Source organism: Tachypleus tridentatus, chromosome 13 (genome assembly GCF_004210375.1).
Source record: "Tachypleus tridentatus isolate NWPU-2018 chromosome 13, ASM421037v1, whole genome shotgun sequence".
NCBI lineage: Eukaryota > Metazoa > Arthropoda > Merostomata > Xiphosura > Limulidae > Tachypleus > Tachypleus tridentatus.
Window position 1 is genome coordinate 220,493,779 of NC_134837.1, and position 22,279 is coordinate 220,516,057.

Here is a 22,279-nt window from a genome sequence, read left to right on the forward strand (position 1 = left end):
AGATACAATAAACATAGTAGCAGTTGTTACATTATTTATAGTAGCACACTGTATAAAATGAATATATCTAAAGACTTAACTGTCTAATTATGCTACTCGTAACCAGCGTCGATACCTATCAGCACACACAAAGTTCGATCTTTCGCCCAATTCAATTACCGTTAACAAATAGTTATAACTACTGCTGCAGAAGGTAAACTGTCAAATAAGGCATTTAACACTTAAAATACTCTCCAAACACAAGAATGTATTTTATAAATTTGTGTGTTTACTCACCACTGTGACAGCATCGTTCAGCGAGGACTCTCCAAACACAAAGATGTATTTTATAAGTCTGTGTGTTTACTCACCACTGTGACAGCATTGTTCAGCAAGGACTCTCCAAACACAAGAATGTAGTTTATAAATTTGTGTGTTTACTCACCACTGTGAGAGCATCGTTCAGCAAGGACTCTCCAAATACAAGGATGTATTTTATAAGTCTGTGTGTTTACTCACCACTGTGACAGCATCGTTCAGCAAGGACTCTCCAAACACAAGGATGTATAACACTTCATTCACATGAATCTCTTCAAAAACAGCTAATACAGCTACAGGGTCAACAGCAGAAACAATAGAGCTAAATAAGAGGGTGTCAAGTAGAGGCATGTCCATTCCATAAAGACCGGTCAGTCCGACACCCCACAGAGAGAATCCAATGGTCAAGGCATTCCAAATAGTACCAACTACAGCATACATCAAAATCGATGCCATATTATCAAAAAAGAGGCGATTTGGCATGAAGTAGCCGGCATCCAGAATAATAGGAGGTAACATGTACAGAAAGAAGACTTCGGAGGTGAGAGGTCCAACATGCTTCAATCCAGTGAAGAAAAGCAACAGGCCGATGAGCACTCCAACCACGATAAGCACACAACTTTCTGGACAGATAAGACCGATCTTAGGAGTGACATAGAAACCTAGATATGGAAATTATTATATTTTTCTTCGTGCAAATTTCATACCATAACAAACACACTTTACAGTTACCAGGATCTACATGGAGTCATTTTATGGTAAGTACGTAACATGACTTTAAATATAATAACAATATATTCCATAACTCAGATTAAACACCCAATCTCTCGTTACAAAGCGATAAATTTGAGGTTTTATAACACTAAAAATGACGATTTAATAACGCATCGTGTAGCTTCGTGTTTAAAAACAAGTGAAACAATTGGATTACAACATTCAGTCTTAGTGAAAATCTCATTAAAATTAGTCATATAAAAGACGAGTTGTACGGTGTACAACGTCTACAATGACTGGGTGTAATCTCTTTTATAATAAAACTATGATAAAACATAACAGAATGAAAACTTTTAGTGAAACTCTTTTAATATTTGAAACCCGTGGAATTAATCTAAAACTAAAATTAGAAATAGACACGAGATTTCTCGTCCAGAATGTTCCACAAAAAACTACCATTCACCATCTGCAAGCTACTAGCGCAACGGACTGTGGATCCGGAGCGCTGTGGTTCGCGTGCTGTTACCGCCAAAAATATTCTTGCTTTGTATTTTCAGAGCGGGCGCGTTACAAGAGTGAAGCTCAATTTCCATTCGGTTAAATCAGCCCACAATTTGGTGGTAAGCGGTATTGATTAACTGTCTTACTTCTAGTCTATTTACGATGCTAAAATCAGGGGTTTGATTTCCCTCGGTGGACTTAGCAGATAGCCCGATGTGTCTTACTGTAAGAGAACACACACATACATACTTCTAGTCTTCCACTTCAAGATGAGGAACAACTAGCACAAATAACGCTCGAGTACTCTTGCGAAAAATTCAATAAATAAACAAACAAACATTATCAATGAATATTTTGGATTATACAGTTGTTCCTTAAACATTTCTATTCTCCTGTTTCATTGGGAGAAAAATAACTTCTCCATACCTGGCTACAGACAGATTATGTTGAAATGTGGGATGTAATATGCCTATAATTATATTTTTAAATCAACCCCATCTTTGAGACTTGGGAATTAACATTGAATGTAATGGCCTGTTTATTCACATTTCTTTGTGGGCCTTACTTCCACCAGTCTTCCGCCAGCAGCACGTATCTCATTGTTTCTTCTCCGTACCTCAGTACAGAGTGGGTTATATATTTACCTGTCTGTTGTATGTAACACTTACTGTTTCAGTTCTGGTTTGTACAATGAAACTAATACTATAATGTTTTTGCATAACCTTTCATATGTGCATTCAAGCTTACGGCTACGTGTCAGTAAAATTACTGATAACCGCATCTTTGTTGGGAAAGCTAGGTTATGGTGTTCCCAGCAAACCCGCAGTCTTTGTATAGTTGCACAAACTTAGATAAAGAATACGAAAGAACAACTTAGCTGTAAAATCTGTGTGTGCACCATTTTATTATAATTTTATTATAATGTACAGTCTTGGCCAAAATATTTGCATACTGTTCTATATTAATGTCATTATCTGCATGCATGGAGCAGTTAGTAAGTAAATGCCAAAGTAGTAACAGAGAAGGTAGTGAACGATCAGTCAAACAGGTTGTTATTCTGGTTTGTATTGAGCAACAAGTTGTTATTCTGGTTTGTATTGAGCATTTACTTGTCAAAACTCTCAACACAACAGTTTTGTATAAACATTTTCGAAACAGGTCAATGCCTTGTTCAGACAATTTCTCTGTATTTGGGGTAGAATCATGCCTAGTCACGTGCTAGAAATTGTAGTGTTTCAAATTTTTCAACTGCCCAGAAATAGTGTGAAGCAAAGGGTCATTGTCAAAACAATAGGACACTTCCAGTGCACTGTATCCTGAATCCGGAAACGCTCTTGGACTACAATAAAGGTTGTTTCAAGAAAGTATACTGGTAGACACTGAGAAAATATCATCAGAGATGACTGTATTTTAATCAGGGTAATACGTCAAGATCGAAAGAAGTCTTGAAGCACCTTATGACAGCAATGATATGATACATTGATTCCAGGGTATCCAGAAGAACAGTGAATAGAAGACAAACAAACAAGGTTATTTTGAAGGAAGCACTATCTGCGAATCAATATTAACTCTAATTCGCCATCGTCACTATGTCTTCGGTAAGACAACATGCTAACTTACAGTTAGGATAGTGGAGACATGCCATATTTTCAAATGAGTCCTGCTTTCGGCTTCCTTGTGGTAATAGCAGGTTTCGTCTTCATCGTTTGCAGGTAAAACAGATAAGAAAAAACTGTCTTTCCCACAGGAAGCACACAGGAGAAAGTGCAGTAGATGTTTGAGCAGCTATTTATTAGGGTAGAAAAGCTGCTCTTCATATCCACCAGGCCCGGCATGGCCAGGTGGATAAGGCACTCGACTCGTAATCCGAGGGTCGCGGGTTCGAATCCCCGTCACATCAAACATGCTCGCCCTTTCAGCTGTGAGGGCGTTATAATGTGACGGTCAATCCCACTATTCATTAGTAAAAGAGTAACCAAAGAGTTGGCGATGGGTGGTGATGACTAGTTGCCTTAACTCTAGTCTTACACTGCAAAATTAGGGACGACTAGCGCAGATAGCTCTCGTGTAGCTTTGTGTGAAATTCAAAACAAAAACAAATCATATCCTCCAGGAAAACATCATTGGCGCATCCTACAGAAATCAAATGAAGACGATATTGCTATCATAAGACAGGGTAAGTGTTGGCAAGAGCTTTATGTTCCAGGATGAAAATGCTACTACTCACACTACGCGTATTGTACAATATTATCTCAACCAGGATGATGTTTCCAGGTTGTCATAGCCTACAAAGTCTCTATATTTTAATCCTATTGAGAACTTTTGAACAGAAATGGGCCGCAAAATTACTAACCACGACCTTAAACCAGCTACTGTAGAGAAGTTGCAGCGCCTGATAGTGACAAGTTGGAATAACATCACGATAGATTACATCAATAACATCATCGACAGCATGCCATATCACCTTGCAGAGATTATTAAAGTACAAGGAGAACCAAAAAGTGCTGAATGTTTAATATGAACTGATATAAAGTCACGTATGCTATTTATAGTAATTTGATGTTATGTATTATTATTACACGTGTTTTGTTAAGGTTTTATTGTGATCGTTGAAATGCTGAATTACACAGCAAGTGGTACTTGTTGTCTAACCTTCTAGTAAAAGAGATCACATTGTAAGTATTGTCTAACAGTATTACATCCAGGAATTATGGGTGACATCAATAATAGCCAAAGTGGGGTCCTTCTGGTCTGTGAATGAAAATGCTGTAAAGACTAGCCCATTCAGTCTCAGATTCGACAGATCACATGTCATTGTAATGATCCTGAGTTGTACATTCCTTTTCCAAATTGAGGTAAATTTGTAGGTGAATTTTTTTCTGGGTGAAATCAATTTCAACAGTTCTGTTTTCTGAGTCTCAAAAAGAAAGAAGTTATGAGCTTTTGCAGCATTGTTGGGAGTCCAACTTCTAGAAGAAGACTTCTCCAAAACCCAAAGCTCTCTCCAACAGCTTCCTATCTAAAAACAAAATCCTTCGATTTGTGCAAAATACCATTTCTTTAAATATGAAGTTTTAAATTCAATAACACAGATCAGAAGACCCAAGGAGACTACATTTGTTAGGAGAAAAACTTAAAACTCAACGAAATCAAAAGGTGTAGTTTTGACACTAAAAATGTCTCCTTCCTATCTATTTTGTAGACCTCTTATATATACTGATTTCTCTTAGGAGTAATCGGGTAAATTTCATCCACAGAGAAATAGAAGTCTAACAAAAATAAAGAACAAAACACATCTGCACTCTCCAAGCTCGACTGAGTGTGAAACTAAAGGGATTAGACACAGCACAGTGGAACAATCGTTATTCAATAAACACAAATACAATCCAAGGCAAGACAAATCTGTTCATCTTTACTGGGAAGAACTCTTACAAAAAGGTAACGGCAAAAGCAGTGAAATCTATTAACTATTAAGAGTCTCTAAATAACCACTTATAGACACATAACATTATATACAAGAAACAACAAAGGTATTCTTCTCAGCACTATGCACACTTATGGCTCTTGATCATTCTCACCAGAAAACAAGGGAACTTGTATCGTTAAAGCATCATCTGATCTGCCAATAAAACAAAATCAATCTGCTTCTATATAGTATACATGATATCCTATGTGATTTACCCAGTAAGAAAAATAATTAGGACTAAATGAACTTAGTGACTTACGAACAAAGTTTTAAAAATGTATCACAGAACGGCTGGTATGGGTATTAACATTTTTATTGACAAGCAGAGAATAACGTTTCGACCTTCTTATATCATATTCAGGTCGAAAAGGAAGGTTGAAACGTTGTTCTCTGCTTATCAATAAAAGTGTTAATACCCATACCAGCTGTTATGAGATACATTTTTATTTCAAGTGGGTTTCTCGTCATCAAGAAAATTTAAAGATAAACATTTATTAAATAAGGGTATAAAATAGGTAGTATATTTACATATCATACTTTCACAAAACTCAAAGTGTAACTAAAATAATTCCCTGTTTTAATTTCTCTTAGAAATATAAAACATATCTGAAAATACCGGCTAATAATGGAATTTTTTATTCTACATCATAATATACACGTGATTGAGACCCTTAATTTAATTTAATATAATGTGGAATTTTCAATAATTTACCACACTGAGCATGGTAGAGATCACTCAATTGCTAATTAATTTGATTATTATAATGATAAAGTAACTTTTTTGCTTATGAAACTGCTAAAAATTGTGTATTTAAACGAACCAAATGAATTTAAACATTATTTATATAAAACTATTTAAATCATATTTTTGTATAAACGCAAGATGAACATTTTGTAAGCTATTGTTTTAAATATGATTTATTCATCTTCGGACCTGACTGATTAATGAATCCTTCATGCAATAACTATTGGATTTCCATGACAACTAGTTTCTTGATTCAACCTCTATATAAACAGAGATATTTCAGACGATGACGTGTGCTGCTAATTATTTTTATGTTGAGCACTAGCTACATAAACAACAAGGGTCACCAAACTACGGACCTCGAGGTCATTTTGACCGGCCCGCCAGCAGCTAGCCGCTTGAAAATAAAATGTCCAACTGTCATAACAAAATAAATCACACTGATGGTCGCTTTAAGCTGGTAAACACAACACGTTATGATAAAAAGAAACAAGGCTGTCACGCGTATTTTTAACCAATAGGAAAATTCTTCTTTCGTCCTTGCTGCCCGTTTATTCATATCGAGGCACGTATCTATGAAAGCATAAGGATTTCGAAAACAAGTACAGACTTATTCCTCGTCCTATCGACTCGTCTTGTAAATTCAGCGGTCTAGGGTTACCGCTTCAGCAAGCTCATTTCTCTTAGTAGTCGGGTTATGCGCTTTTCGTAACTCGTTCTTATTTAAGTGTCGTGGGAAACGTACGTTTCAATATATTTTGTTTGTACGTTCTTGGACCAGTACAATACTTTTCTCACAGCGTTCTGTGTTTTTCATTTTCAGATCCTGTTTTTTTTTTCACTCATCCTTATGGCTGCTTTTAAAAGAAGAAAAGCGGATTCTGAGTGTCGTGCTTTCAATGAAGAATGGGAAGAAAAGTACTATTTGTGAAAACAAAAAACCAGAATGCTACTTGTGTGATATGCACCGAAAATATTGTCGTTTTGAAAGAGTACAATCTTCGGCGTCATTATGAAACAAAACATCTATCAACATATTTGAAATTTTGAGGAAAGTTCCGTTCTGAGAAATTTGAATCCATGTAACGTGTTTTTGAATCTCAAAAGAATCTCTTCACGAGAAAATTTGCTGAAAATGGATCTGTCACTCATACAAGTTACAAAATAGTGCATAGGATGGCAGAGCGAGAACTTTCGTTCTAGCTTATGAGGATTGAACATAAGATCATGTGGCCCACGCTTCTCATTCCCCAAGTAATCTGGCCCCCTGTGAAAAAAGTTTGGTGACCCCTGATTTAGAATATGACATATTCCACTTCAAGTTACATGTATGACAGGGTTCAATTTCTATGACTAAACAGTTTGAATTGAAATAGTAATAAATATGAACCTGATTTGTTTTTTACCTGTTGTTTAAGATGAAGTAAGAAAAAGCAATTACATTGTTTTTGTATGCGCATCTAGAAGTCTGAACGTTTTCAAAAATTAAGAATTTTCATCAAAACATACGTAGCTAAAGCTTCACTTTTATGGAATTTCAGTCCGTTTTGCTTTACCATATGTCGACTCAAAACCACATAGTTACTACATACACTTCACCATTGTAAGAGGCCTAACTGTACTTATTTGGGTTGCTGACACAAATTGTGGTAATGAGCTTTCAATAGGCAAAACTGCAGTCCACAGGTAGAGGTAATAGCCAATCAAAGAATGTGATTAGCCTATGTCAAAGATTCTCTTTCAATTCCACATATATACAGTTTTATGAATTTGTTTGTTTCTTCATGCACATAATAACGTATTGTTTTAACATTATGGCATCGTGTCTCCACAAGTCGAAATATAGATTTCTTTAAATTGTAGCAGATTATTTGTAGACGCATATATATATAACTTTGAAGGAAATTCAGTGATACTAACTACTGCATTTGAAGGAAATTCAGTGATACTAACTACTGCATTGTGGTGAGGAAATTGTTATTAGAAATTACTATATATTGCTTTTATAGGTATATAATTATGGAGGAATATGTATGTGTTCTTAATAAAAGAACAGGTTGATTGACTGCACTGTTGGTAAACTTATAATTTATTAGGATTTTTAGTTGTTTTCGTAATTTTCGAGCAAAACTACACGAAGGCTACCTGCACTAGTTGTCCATCATTTTGAAATGGTAGACTGAAGGGAAGACAACTAATCAACATCCCCTACCATCAATTCTAGAGCTACTGTTTACCAGTAAGTAGTGACATTGACCATCACATTACAACGTCAAAACAACTTAAAATGTGTATTTGTCAGCTATGGGTTTTAATCCCGTGACTCGCAAGTTGCAAATCGAGAGTTCTAACCATTAGAGTGCGCTAGGCCTGATCATTATAAATATTAACAACATTGTACAACTAAAGCTAAACAATTGAAGCTAAACAAATCTGACGAAGATATTTTATGTTCTTCTGACTACATGTAAAAATATTTTAAGGATATACAGATAAAAACAAATATATATATCACTGTTTTAATTATAAATCAAGTTTGAAACTATTAAGTTATCCTATCGTTACAAACATTATCTTTCTTCTATAGCATCAGAGAAACAGAAGTGAATGTTTGAATTTGAAGCCCACCAACACAATAACACCTCATAAGTTGTGATTCTTACAACGTTAGAAAACAATTTCATTAAAGTAAGAAATTAAAGGTAATTAGTAATGACCAGGCTTGGCCTGGTTTTTAGTTTGCTAGCAAACGTATACGAGGATCCATTATTTGCATCATATTGCCGCGAAATCGGATTCCACATTTTGTGGCTATTGGTGAGTTATAAGATTAACACTTAAACTGCACAATTCAATTTGAGTAGCCCAAGACTTGCACTGTTGACTAGCTGCGAACCTCTAACGCTATAAACCGGGTTTCGATACCCGTGGTGGGTAAAACACAGTTAGCCCATTGTGTTGGTTTGTGCTTTAATCAAAAACAATAACAATAACAACAACGTTCTTCTACTCAGTTAGTTCAAAATTAGGGACAATTAACACAAACAGCGAGAACATCACAAAAAACCAACAAAAATTGTAGTCGTATTTTTTCCCAGTTATTAATGTTTCAAAATAATATTTCCTAACAAATAAATCAACGCTCGTATACCGTTTAAAACTTTTGATGGTCGTTTAAAAAAACGCAAAAATATAATATGCTTCTGATTACAAATATATATTGCAAACTTATTTTCCACTTTCACCAAAAACTTTATTAATAACAGGCTTCTGTTACTACAAATATTCACTGATTTAAACGCTCCAATTGTTGTTCGTTGCGTAGTACGAGCGATATGAACGGTAAATTTTATGTTTTAAATAATTGTTTCTTTTTTCATAAGTACTGGCGTAAAAACAACAGTAATATTCAATAAGTACATTTATTTTACTACAATCCGAGCTTCGATTCTCTACGGCTGTCAAAGTGCAGCTAGTTCACTGAGTAAGTTTTTTTTTAAATAAACAAAATGTCTTTGGAGTTAGCGCCATCTAATAGTGAATAATTAAATAATATTGAGACAAAGGTGTTTAGTAGTTGTTGAGCCAACGACGACAACACGTTTATTTTGTCTTCTTCTCGTTCTTAGTTTTAAGAAAATTCACAGCAACGCCAGTACTTCCAATTTGCTTAGTGTATACTTACAATGTGAAGGGCCTGGCATGGCCAAGCGCGTAAGGCGTGCGACTCGTAATTCGAGAGTCGCGGGTTCGAATCCCTGTTGCGCCGACCATGCTCACCTTTTCAGCCGTGTCGGCATTATAATGTTACGGTCAATCCCACTATTCGTTGGTAAAATAGAAGCCCAAGAGTTGGGGGTGGGTAATGATGACTAGCTGCTAGTCTTACACTACTAAATTAGGGACGGCTAGCACAGACAGCCCTCGAGTAGCTTTGTGCGAAATTCCAAAACAAACAAACAAATACAATGTGAAGATTATTATATCAGTTGGTGATTAAGCATTGCATATAAATTTAGAAATATTTCTATTTATTTTAGAAACAGTTGTGTTTCACCGCTTTCATGCCACAAGTTTTTATATGCATATAAATAAATTAAATGATAATCTAATAACAGAATACACGAGCGAAGAAATAAAAAATTGGTTTTCTTTAATGACTGCAATGAATATTTATTACTGTTATTCATGTTAAACTATTCTAACAAAAACAATCGTGTTTAGAAACAATGACATGATAATATAAAATTTAAGAAGTTTGAAAATTTCATTATTCTATAACACAAACGTAATGTGGTCATACTTTGTGACGTTTGTTGACATTTGTCAACTTAAATTATTAGTAATAGTCAGTGGATAAAGTGTAAATTTGGAGCTGGGGAGAGTAACTGACCTAATTAATGTCTTTCCAATAAGAAAAGTTTAAGTAGTAAACTATCCATTCCAATATTTTATTAAATATAACCTGTTTATTAGAGCAAAAACTTTGGCATCGGGTTTGACAACTTTTAGTGTCGTATGGCCTTGGACGTTTTTACGTAACAAGGTAAAAGGTTCGCCACGTCTATAGTTCTCAGATTAAAGTTACTCCCAAATATTCGGTTAGTAACAACCTCAATCTTGTTCGGTAAGGATTATTTCTCGTGTTCGTGCTTCTTATCAGAGTTCTTCCATAAACTTCCAGTTATTTTCTGACTTCACCCCTTTAGACCCTTTTCTTTCTTCTTAATTGGTTAGGTTGCTCTCTTTTTAGCGATCGTTTGAGCTGAGGGGGATGTGCCCCATATGGCACACTATCGCTTTAACCACTGACAGTGGTCTTTATATATATCCTACAAATTTATTCTTACAGTCACTGATATGAAATATATTTAAGAAAAACAATATATCGTGCTGCCATTCGCTCACACATTTTTCCTATTAAGGTATTTCGTCATAGGCACTAAGTTTGTTATAAAACCTGTAGCAGATACACATCATGTCAGTTCAGATTCTTTAGTTTACGACCTTGAAACAAAACCTGTGTAAGCAACATCTTTCATATATTATATCAAATCTTAACCAATAAGGTTGGCATTATACCCAAGGCTGAATTGAGGACTTGTGGGGGATCGGGGAAAATTTTGTAGGGGGAATTCCTGCAACTAAACTTCCTAAAGACGTCAAATACATTTTAATACTATTTATAACTAGAGTTTTAGCAAAAACTATGCTCACCAGATAAAATTAACGATGAATTAAACAATATAAAACAATACTTCATCAACATCAAGAAGTTTCTTCCACAAACCATAGAAAACATTATACGCTCACATCTAGACAAAAAGCAAAATCAACTAACAAAAGTAAATATATCCCACGAATTAAAAAATCACGAAACTATATACTGCTGCATACCATATATTCCCGACATCGGCAGAAAAATAACCAACATTTGGCAAAAACTAGTTACAAAATACAACATTCCACAAAAGGCACAAAACTAAGGTCTATGCTATGTAAAAACTACACTGACAAACACCATACCAACATTATTTACAAAATACAATGTGATAACCGCCACGACTTCTATATTGGAGAAACAAGTAGAAAATGGAAACCAGATTCAAAGAACATAAAAAGTCACCTTCACACGTTTTCGAACACTACAAGTCAAATAAACACAACATAACCATAGAAAACACTCAAATACTAAATAAAGAAACAAACATAAACAAACGCAAAATTAAAGAAGCCTTACTTATACAACAACTTAAACCCAAAATAAACCAATATAAAGAAACGCCTTTATACCTATATTAATATAATAAAATAAATAAAATTATATATTCAAACATCTAATACCGCCCTCTACTATCCGACACTCAGTTACACAACCCCTTTCAAACATGGTGTCAGCTTCCGGTCAGTTACCTCTTTCTTTGTGAACCTGACGATGACCGAAGAAGGTCGAAACGTTGTTCGCTCTTCTATGTAAAATATTTTCTCAACCCAAACGAGCCATTTTGCATATAAATTTCTCAACAAGTGGGTTTCTCGACATCACTGCTTAAGTCATATTTACAGATGGAGATCGTTGTCAAGCCTAGTTCTATTTCAGAACTTAAGTCACATTCACAGGTGGAGATCGTTGTCAAGACCAGTTTTGTTTTAAAGCTTAAGTCATATTCACAGGTGGAGATCGCTGTTAAACCGAATTCTATTTTAAAACTTAAGTCTTATTCATAGGTGGAGATCGTTGTAAATGCCAGTTCTGTTTATAAAACATCATATACGATGCTGAATGAATTAAGAATTCGATTCGCTAAAAGCATGTTGCCGATCTTAGCCTCCAACAGTTTCTTTTATTGTCTCCACATGCAGATAAAATCTCTGCCCTGCAAACCTTGACCTCTTTTTGCGTATAACTTCTCGCTACTGAGTAACTGGTGTTCTCTCGATCAGTTGCAGAAGTCGTACAGTTAATCAAAATAAAAGGAATTTATCACATGTGCCTGCCTAAGGAGCCCACAGAAATGTATTAAAATTTGAACTTTGCCAGAATCACAGCTTGTTCTAAAATCTTAAGAGAATGTTCCGTAGTAGAGAAACGTTTCAGTGACTTGATAGTGCTGTCGATTGAGTCAGGATGAATGAAGTCGATCATGTTAAATGTTATTCATGATCGTTTATGAAATAAGTTTACTGCTGATCACTTGTCTACTGTGTAATATTTTCACTATGTATGTTGTGTGCTCATATAGTATGTTTTATTTTTTATTACTACACATATTATGTGTTCATATTATATTTTTATGTATCATTGCAACATGTACTGTGTGTTTACCTTGTATGTTGTATGCACTATTACTATTACCAGTTTTAGTGAATGTGAATGTGGATTCTAATGTATTAGATGAACAAAACGACCAACAAAGGTAGGAATTCAGGGTTATAAAAGAGATACAAGACTATGTAATACCGATCTACGAACAGTCGCTCATCCAGTCAGAGAGAACAATAAGTTAAAATAATACTAAAATGCTGGGATGTGAGCCACACACAAAGAAATTAAAAACAAAAGAGGTTTTTAATATTCAACTATACCTCTTGACAGCATTCAGGTAGTTGATTGAAAATCTAATGGAAACAGATAGTCCAGTGACTAAGGCACCAAACATTCCTCCAAAAAGGTCGAATCTCGGCAAACACAGAAATAATCTTTCTCAGGATGTCTATGAAGATAGCAGAAATTAGCGGTCAAGATGCAAGGTAAAAAATAATTAGTAATTAGCATGTAGTTGTATAAAAATAGTTATTAACTAAGAATTTGATTGGGGTAATCGTACAAGCTGCTAACCACGAGGAAACTGATATCCCATTGCTACACCATTATTCAAAGTACCCTGAAAATCATGCTAGAAAGAGTGAGACAATAATTCTCTGAGTACATTGCACAGTAGCATCTTGAAGTGTAAACTGTGGTATAGAGTTATATATCCATAACCGGGACAGTCACATAGAACATTATTAATGGTTGAAGAAGACTTAGGTATTCATTCTTGTATCAATACTTAGTGAATATTCTTTTATATCACCTGTTTACATGATAATAACAAACTTTTTATGTATTAAAATGCGTTTCTCTTAGATTCCCAGTCTAATTCCAGGATATTTTTATAAGCTGTATTTTATTGTTGTAATTTGTATGCTAGCTAGAAGGTACATGACATGAAGTTATCTACTATATTCGAAAACAGATAAGAGAGAGAAAAAGAGTATAGTATGTTGAAGAAGATAATGTGTAAAGTTATTTCAAGATAGAGAGTTGAATCAGTTACTGTACGTTCGTGCTTTATTTGTACCTGTGTTAGCTATCACGCTGACTGAATTACTTTGCACAAGTAAATTGATTTTATATTAGTCCTAGTTCTGTCTGACAGATTTGAACATCATTTGTAACATAGGCTTACAACAAATTAAAACAGCGTACAAGTGTTCAACTTGGTAGAAACCCTGAAAGAAGAAACAAACTAATTTGTTATTGGTACCTGCTCTGGACGTTGAATTATATTCTCAAGATAATTTAAAAGAACTCACCTACGAGAAAACAACGTTACAACAACACTTTAAGCTTTAATACTTTAGTACTATTTTATTGAACAAAAAACCTGGCACTATTAAAGCATAAGTCCTCCAGTAGCACAACGGTATGTCTGCGGACTCACACTGCTAAAAACCAGGGTTTGATATTTGTGGTAGGCAGAGCACAGATAGCCCATTGTATAACTTGGTGCTTATTTCAAAAACAACAATTAAAGCATAATTCCCATAATTGTTTCTATATACTTAATTATTTGCATTCATACAAAATCGATACAGATTGTCTGTACCATAATTGTATAAGGTTTCTTCGTAGACTCAGTTAAACTTAACTTTTAATTATATTCACACTTCAGAGTTGTTGTTTTGGTGTCTCTTTTAACAGCAGTGTTTTCTCTGAAATCCATCATCCTGGTCGATCGGTGGGACAGCGGTAAGTCTTTGGATTCACAATGCTAAGATCAGGGGGCTGTCTGTAGCATAGCGGTATGTCTGCTGACTTACAATGCTAGATGCCTCCCGCTAGTACAGCGGTATGTCTCCGGATTTACAACGCTAAAATCAGGGGTTCGATTCCCCTCGGTGGGCTGAGCAGATAGCCCTTTGTGGCTTTGTTATGAGAAAAACACACAAAAACACATACAATGCTAGAAACTGGGTTTCGATACCCGTAATGGGCAGAACACAGAAAATCTATTGTGTAGCTTTTTGCTTAACTAAAAACAAACACTGTTCTGGTGGAAAAAAATCACACAATGATACTATTGCCCGCCAGTGGCACAGCGGCACGTCTTCGGACTTATAACGTTAAAAACAGGGTTCCGATATTCGTGGTGGCCAGAGCACAGATTGCCCATTGTGTAAGTTTGTGCTTAGCTGCAAAGAAAAACACTTTGAGTTTAGAAAACCAAAGTTAACAGGACTTTTGTACTTAAACACGAAACTAAAAATTATCAATAGCGCTATGTGGTTCCAATACAAAAGTTGTTGTTTTTATGTAGTATGCCAAAAAAAAAAAAGAACTTGATTAAACAAACAAAAAAAGCACAATAATTCAGCTTATGTTTTATACTGGATTAGAAATACAGTGTGAAGCAACGTATTAAAGGCTTTAACACCTGAGATATTTCTAATTATCTTAATTTGCTCGAAGTATAAAGTATATATAGAGTTTTCCATTACTGGACTTACCTATTGAGTAAACTGGACAATTGCCCGGGTCCAGACACATGGAAGGGCCCCTGATGCTATGTATTTTAATTTAATTGTGAGTTTTCTTATCATTATGGGCCCCATTTACAGAATTCTATTCGGGACCAAGACCACCCTGTGAGTATATACTTGTAAATCACTGAAACTCACCAATTTTTGCTAACCCAGCGACGAAAATCCATAGGCTGATTATGTAAGGAGTTGACACTCTGGAAAAATCAACTGTGGCTACATGGTAACGATGCAACTTGTGATTCTGGGTTTCGTGTTCACTGGGCTCGCCAAGAAGAGAAGGGGCTCCAGCATGGCCGACCTTCGGATCAGCCGAACTGCTTGTAGTTAAATGTTGTTCGGAATTTCCAGTGACTGTCTCACGGTGGTCGAGGGAACCGCTCGCAAAGTGAAATTTTGATTCATCCGCATGCACGGTAAGCCTAGTAAGCAAAATAAAAATCAAATATACTGAAGTAAATATCGAAGGTTTCATTATGTAAGTTCTATACATAAGTGGGCTTATTAAAACATTTCTAACATCAACAGGCAGCTTCACTTTATATCCTGTTTTTTTTTTTTCTCTTTTTGTGGCAAATGTAGAGCTTTTCAATAGCTATGCTCTAACCAAATGAGTTTTAAGATATAGTACGGTGTAATGAACACTATATACTACTTAATACTTCTTATTCGATTGTAAACAATGGTATTTATATGAAACGCCAAGGTTTCCAAGCAATATTTCTGATTGGACAACTGCTCTGCTTGGTATCGCTGACGTAAAAACACTAGTTAATCAAGGTAAATGTCCTTTTAACAAAATAAATGTACTAATGATACAAAGTAATAACGTGAAACAGTTTTTCCGGTGTGAGCTGTTTTATCACAGTTTGTATTAATATCGTTGGCTGTGATAATTATTATATTTTAGCTAAATTTGGCGATTTTAAGTAAATGCAGTGTTATAAAAATATCTTAGCCTTTATTATCTTACCTTTAAGATATTTTTGTAGATTACAAAATTAACTAATGTTCTAAGACAAAATGCAAATCAGACTGTAAAATATATAGTTCTTCGTTCCGCACGGGGTCTGGCATGGCCTAGCGCGTTAAGGCGTGTGCTTCCTAATCTGAGGGTCGCGGGTTCGCGCCCGAGTCGCGCCAAAGATGCTCGTCCTCCCAGCCGTGGGGGCGTTATAATGTTACGGTCAATCCCCGATTCGTTGGTAAAAGAGTAGCCCAAGAGTTGGCGGTGGGTGATGATGACTAGCTGCCTTCCCTCTAGTCTTACACTGCTAAATTAGGGACGGCTAGCACAGATAGCCCTCGAGTTGCTTTGTGCGAAATTCCAAAACAATCGTTCAGCTCTTAACTTCTTTTTTATATTTTGATTAATGGCTTAGATTTTAAACGTTTATTTACATGTATATGTAAATATATGTACAAAAGGTTGGCCACATATTTCTTTCTTTAACAACAATTTCTGAAGCTGTTGCTGTAAGGGGAACCTTCAAAATTAAGCTATAACTAAATAAAATAATGTATCCCAGAGTGGCTGGTAGGGGTATTATCACTTTTATTGACAAGCAAGTCGTAACTAATAACTAAATAAAATCATGTAATATAAAATACTAAACAAAATCATCTCGTAACAAACAACTAAAGAAAATCATGTATCTCAGAACGACTGGGAGGGATATTAACACTTTTCTTCACAAGACATGACGTAACTAATAACTAAACAAAATCGTGTCGAAACAAACAACTAAACAAAATCTTATCGTAACAAACACCTAAAGAAAATCATGTATCTCAGAACGAATTGTAGGGATATTAGCACTTTTATTGACAAGCGTGAAGTAACCAATAAGTAAACAAAATAATATGGTAACAAACAACTAAATAAAATCACGTTGTAACAAATAACTAAACAAATAATGACTAAACAAACAACTCGACAAAATAATGTTGTACAAAACAACTAAACAAAATCATATCGTAATTAGCAACTAGATATTCATGTCTAAACCAACAACTAAATAAAATCATGTCGTAATAAACAACTAAAGAGAATTATGTATCTCAGAACGACTTGTAGGGATATTAGCACTTTTATTGACAAGCATGAAGTAACCAATAAGTAAACAAAATAATATGGTAACAAACAACTAAATAAAATCACGTTGTAACAAATAACTAAACAAATAATGACTAAACAAACAACTCGACAAAATAATGTACAAAACAACTAAACAAAATCATGTCGTAACAAACAACTAAAGAGAATCATGTATCTCAGAACGACTGGTAGGGATATTAGCACTTTTATTGACATGCATGAAGTAACCAATAACAAAACAAAATCATATCGTAACAAACATCTAAACAAAATCATGTCGTAACAAACAAGTAAAGAAAATTACGTCTAACAAAAACTGAACAAAATTATGTTGTAAGAAATAACTAAACAGATTTATGTCGTAACTAGCAACGAAACAAGATCATGTCGTAACAAACAACTAAAAATCATATCATAACTAATAACGAAGCAAAATCATGTCGTATCTAACAACTAAACAAAATCAAATTGGGAGAAACAACTAAACAAAATCATGTTGTAAATAACAACTAAACAAAGTCGTGTCGTAACAAACAACTAAACAAAATCATGTATCTCAAAACGGCTGATAGGGGCATTAATACTTTTATTGATAATCATGTTGCAACTAATAACTAAACAAAATCATGTCGTAACAAACGAATAAATAAAATCACGTATCTCAGATAAGCTGGTAGGTGTATTAGCACTTTCATTGTCAAGCTTGTCGTAACTAATAACTAAACAAAATCGTATCGTAACTAACAACAAAAGAAAGTCATGTCGTAAGAAACAACTAAATAAAATCATGTGGTAACAAACAACTAAACAAAATCATGAGGTAGAAAGAATTAAAGAAAAATAATGTCGTAACAAACAACTAAAAAAATCATGTCATAATAAGCAACTTAAAATCATGGATCTCAGAACGGGTGACAGGGGTATTATCACTTTTATTGATATTATTGTCGTAACTATTAACTAAACATAATCATGTTTTAACAAACAACTAAACAAAATCATGTTTTGACAAACAACTAAACAAAATCGTGTTTTAACAAACAACTAATCAAAATGATGTCGTAACAAACAACTAAACAATAATCATATCATAACAAGCAACTAAACAAAATCATGTATCTCAGAACGGGTGACAGGGGCATTAACACTTTTATTGGTAATCATGTCGTAACTAATAACTAAACAAAATCATGTAGTAACAAACAACTAAATAAAAGCATGTCGTAAATATTTTCATAAACCTATATCATTCCAGTTCAATCACTTCTAAGCGAAAATGTGACCTCATCTGTGAAAAATTCATGTGTGTTTTTCACTTTTGATTTTTGTATGAAGCTACGCGAGAGTATCCATGCTATTCAACCTTTATTTACCCGTGAAATACTAGAGGTAAGATAGCTAATCATTAATACCTTCGGCAAACTCTTGAGATTGGCTGTCAGATTATAACGCTTCAATGGCTGAAAAGGTGAACATGTATGGATTAAGACGACGAGTCAAGCGTACAAACAACAGCGCATGATGAGCCCGGGTATATTGTAACTTTACTATAGTTCTGTTCTAAATCATGTACATTTGTTATTTCTTTATCGTGATGCTACTTCACAGGCAAACAATAAATACATAACCAATAATAATTATTGAAAACTAAGTAGAATGAACAACACAAACAATAAATACATAACCAATAATAATTATTGAAAACTAAGTAGAATGAACAACACAAAATACACAAACTATGACATCAGATTTTGACTTTTCGATGACCAGTTTGATTTAGATCTTCTCTCCAAGTGTTATGATTGTTGTAAATGTCATTTTCATTAGGATAATGCTCTAAACACTGGAGTTTTATTTTTGATTCGAAAATATTAATAATCCTAGGTTATGTAAATGACACACCGTGAACCTGACATAGCATGGGGACAAGGACACTCGACTCGCGATATGAGGGTCGCAGGAACGAATTAGTTCCCAGAACATGCTCGGTCTAGTGTCACAATCAATCCTCAATATTCGTTGGTAAAGAGTAGCCCAAGAGTTGGCGGTAGGTAATGTTGACCAGCTGCATTCCTTCTAGCCTGTCATTTCAAAATTAGATACGACGAGTGCAAGTGGTTCTCAAACAACGTTGCACTAAATTTCAAAAGAAACAAACAACCAATGTGGTAAAAATCTATTCTTTCTGTTCAGTCTATCAAAAAAAAAAAAAACTTATATACTAAATTGAAAAAAATTAGTCTGCAACCTAGACAACTAGGAAACCCCTCCTCTCTACGTTTAGGTCCGAAAACAGTAACGAAGTTACACTAAACGTTTTGACCTCACGACACTTTCATTCAGAAGATTCAGTACCTCCAAGGCTGCTGGACTCTTTAATCAGTCTTTTCCTATTTGTTCTTTCAGCTTTCCTTAATCTTAAATCCAACAATATATATATATCAGATCTTGAAATTTATTCCAGTTATAGGTAAAGACAAAACATACAGAAGAAAACAAACTATGAATTCGTAAATAGTGTTTGACTATTTACTGATAGATTAAAGGTTGGTCTTCAATCATACATGAAAGCTGTAATTTGCTGACAAGCTCTTAAAGAGGAAAACGTTACAAATAACCGAAGAAATGAATTATTTTATTGCACAAATCATACTCAAAAGTTTTATTATGGCAAGATAATATGGCAAACTCATAATCAAGATATTTATCGTGTTAATAATAAGAATCGACAAAGTTTCCAAATAACTCACATGCCGAGAAATAACCCTAATGAATTTAATATACGAAAAACTGACCATTCAAAGTATTGGTTACGATATATTATTTGCATATATAATAAAATACGCTAAAAATATCATTAAAATTTCCAGTGTAACAATTTAAAAATTTATAAAACATCGACTTTTTCGTTTACTACCAACTTACGTAAGCGTGGTTAGCGCCTAGACTATCGCTAGATTTCTCTAGTTTACTTGACTGTTCTGTGGGTATCCGCTTTTCATGTTCTAATAAATATATATATATATATATACAGATTTTTTAATTAATGGTAAACATATAATGGACGTACTTTAATATCTTTTTTAAACCCAATTCAGCCCAAAAGATGGCGCAAGATGTTGATAGATAGACACACGACAGTTTCTAAAGGCAAAGTATATACTTTATAAAGGTATAATATACAAAAATAAACAAATAAAAATTATTAAAATTATTAATTTTAGGATGAGGTATGGATCATGCTACAAGAAATAGTGAAACAAGAATTAAAACCACAATCACAATTTTATAAAATTTAATCCCTACTTTGGCAACTTTATATGCTTATCTGTAAGCCAAATAATTGTAATTCTTGTAAGAGGTATAACCATCAGGTACATGGCTAGAGTGAAAGTTTATAGATATTGTGTATATTCCACGGGCGTCTACAAACTAACGAAATAAATAGGAAAAAAATCAAACTTTTAACAGAAAGTAAGGATTGTTGCTTATTCGTAGCACTGCTACAAAAAGTATCCAAAACCAAATAAATGTACACGAACAAATGGTACTAGATGGTTAGATTTAAAACAATTTTCAATCCCTACTTTGTCTAGCAAACTTACATTTCCTTATACAGAATCACACCTTAAACCAAAGTATCACTTACCGTGTTCTTCTACTTTTTATTGCAGCTTTTGTTTTGTTTTGGATACTTCTTATACCAATTCTATGAATAACCAAATATCTATACTTTCCATTAAAATTTATTTATTTTACTATTTATAATTTTAAAAAGTAAATCAACTTTTACACCAACAACTGGTATCAGTATTGATAAAATGCAAAGAAACAAACACCTACTTTTGATTTCAACAGAATATAAACATTGTAGTAACACCAGAAATAATAGGTAAGGTGGGTTCCAACAAAAAAAAAAAATTTTAAGAGGATGATAAAAAAAACGAAATTGTATTAATGTCAAATAAGCATTATTATACAATAGTTATAGAATATTTAAGAACGAATAAAACTTGTATGAAACTTGAGAACAATAATCATGATAAATACGTCTTAGCAAACGTCAAGTACTTCACTCAAAAATCACGAGAAACAACGTAATAACTTGCAAGTAGATATTATATTAATTCTAATTTAGTTGTACTTTATGACTATTACGAATCCTACATTAGCGACCTAAACTCTCCTGACTTTGACACACAACACCAAAAACATGTTAACGACTAGATACTTACAAATCAATCTTCATTCACACCACAGTTTCCCGGTAACATTCAAACACCCGTTCCAATTCAATTAATAGAAAAATCACCACCGCTGAACTCAAAATTAACATCAAAAAATTGAAAAACACTTCCCCTGGATACAATCAAATACCAAATATTATTCTCAAAAAAGGCTTCAATCTCCTATTACAACATCTCACAAACGTCACAAATCTCTCATTAACAACAGGTTATTACCCCGACACTTGGAAAAAAAGCTATCATCACCACTATACCTAAAAAACAAACAAACAAGACAAATCCTGACAACTTCCGTCCCATCAGTCTGTTGTCTTAGTAAACTGATGGAGTAAATAATATCAAATCGCCTCCTTCATTTCTGCAAAACAAATAACATCCTCTCCGAATCTCAAAACACTTCCAGAAAAAACAGACAAACAATAGATCACCTCACATGACTCACTGAATCAGTTTACAAAGCATCCAATAGCAATTAGGTAATCATAGGTGTATTTTTAGATGTTAAAAAAGCATTTGACAGTGTTTGGCATAACGCCATTAAATATACATTAACTAACGTGAAAGTAAATCAAACTATTATTACATGGATATCAAACTTCCTAACAGATAGAACAGCTCAAGTAAGAGTCAACAAAACCTTATCAAAATATTTACAAATTACTGCAGGAGTGTCCCAAGGATCCGTCCTATCGCGACTCCTTTGCATTATTTTCGTTAGTAATATACCTTTTCCTAGTCTAACTTACAATTCACAATACGCAGACGACATTGTTATATTGAGTATTTCTAGAAACCCGTTAATGGCCATGTCTCGCGTTCAGGAAACACGAAATACTGTCTCGAGCTGGAACAACAAGTGGAGAGTGGTTTTAAATCCAACAAAAACGCAAGCAATCACTTTTTAC

At 34.2% G+C, this 22,279-nt stretch overlaps 1 protein-coding gene across 3 annotated transcripts in view; it reads right to left on the bottom strand.

Annotated features, from left to right (window-relative positions):
* Nucleotides 1–15,688, bottom strand: part of LOC143239423 (putative Na(+)/H(+) antiporter nhx-9) — a 67,791-nt gene extending 52,103 nt beyond the window's left edge. For 2 of the 3 annotated variants that reach the window (XM_076480456.1, XM_076480453.1), the window contains exons 1-2: nt 15,168–15,688; nt 499–959 (exon numbers count right to left, since the gene is read on the bottom strand). In XM_076480456.1, the coding sequence (XP_076336571.1) occupies nt 499–959; nt 15,168–15,522 (816 nt within the window). In that variant the 5' untranslated portion in view covers nt 15,523–15,688. The remainder of the gene's footprint in view (nt 1–498; nt 960–15,167) is intronic. The other variant, XM_076480454.1, reaches the window with a different exon arrangement.
* Between the last annotated feature and the right edge of the window lie 6,591 nt (nt 15,689–22,279).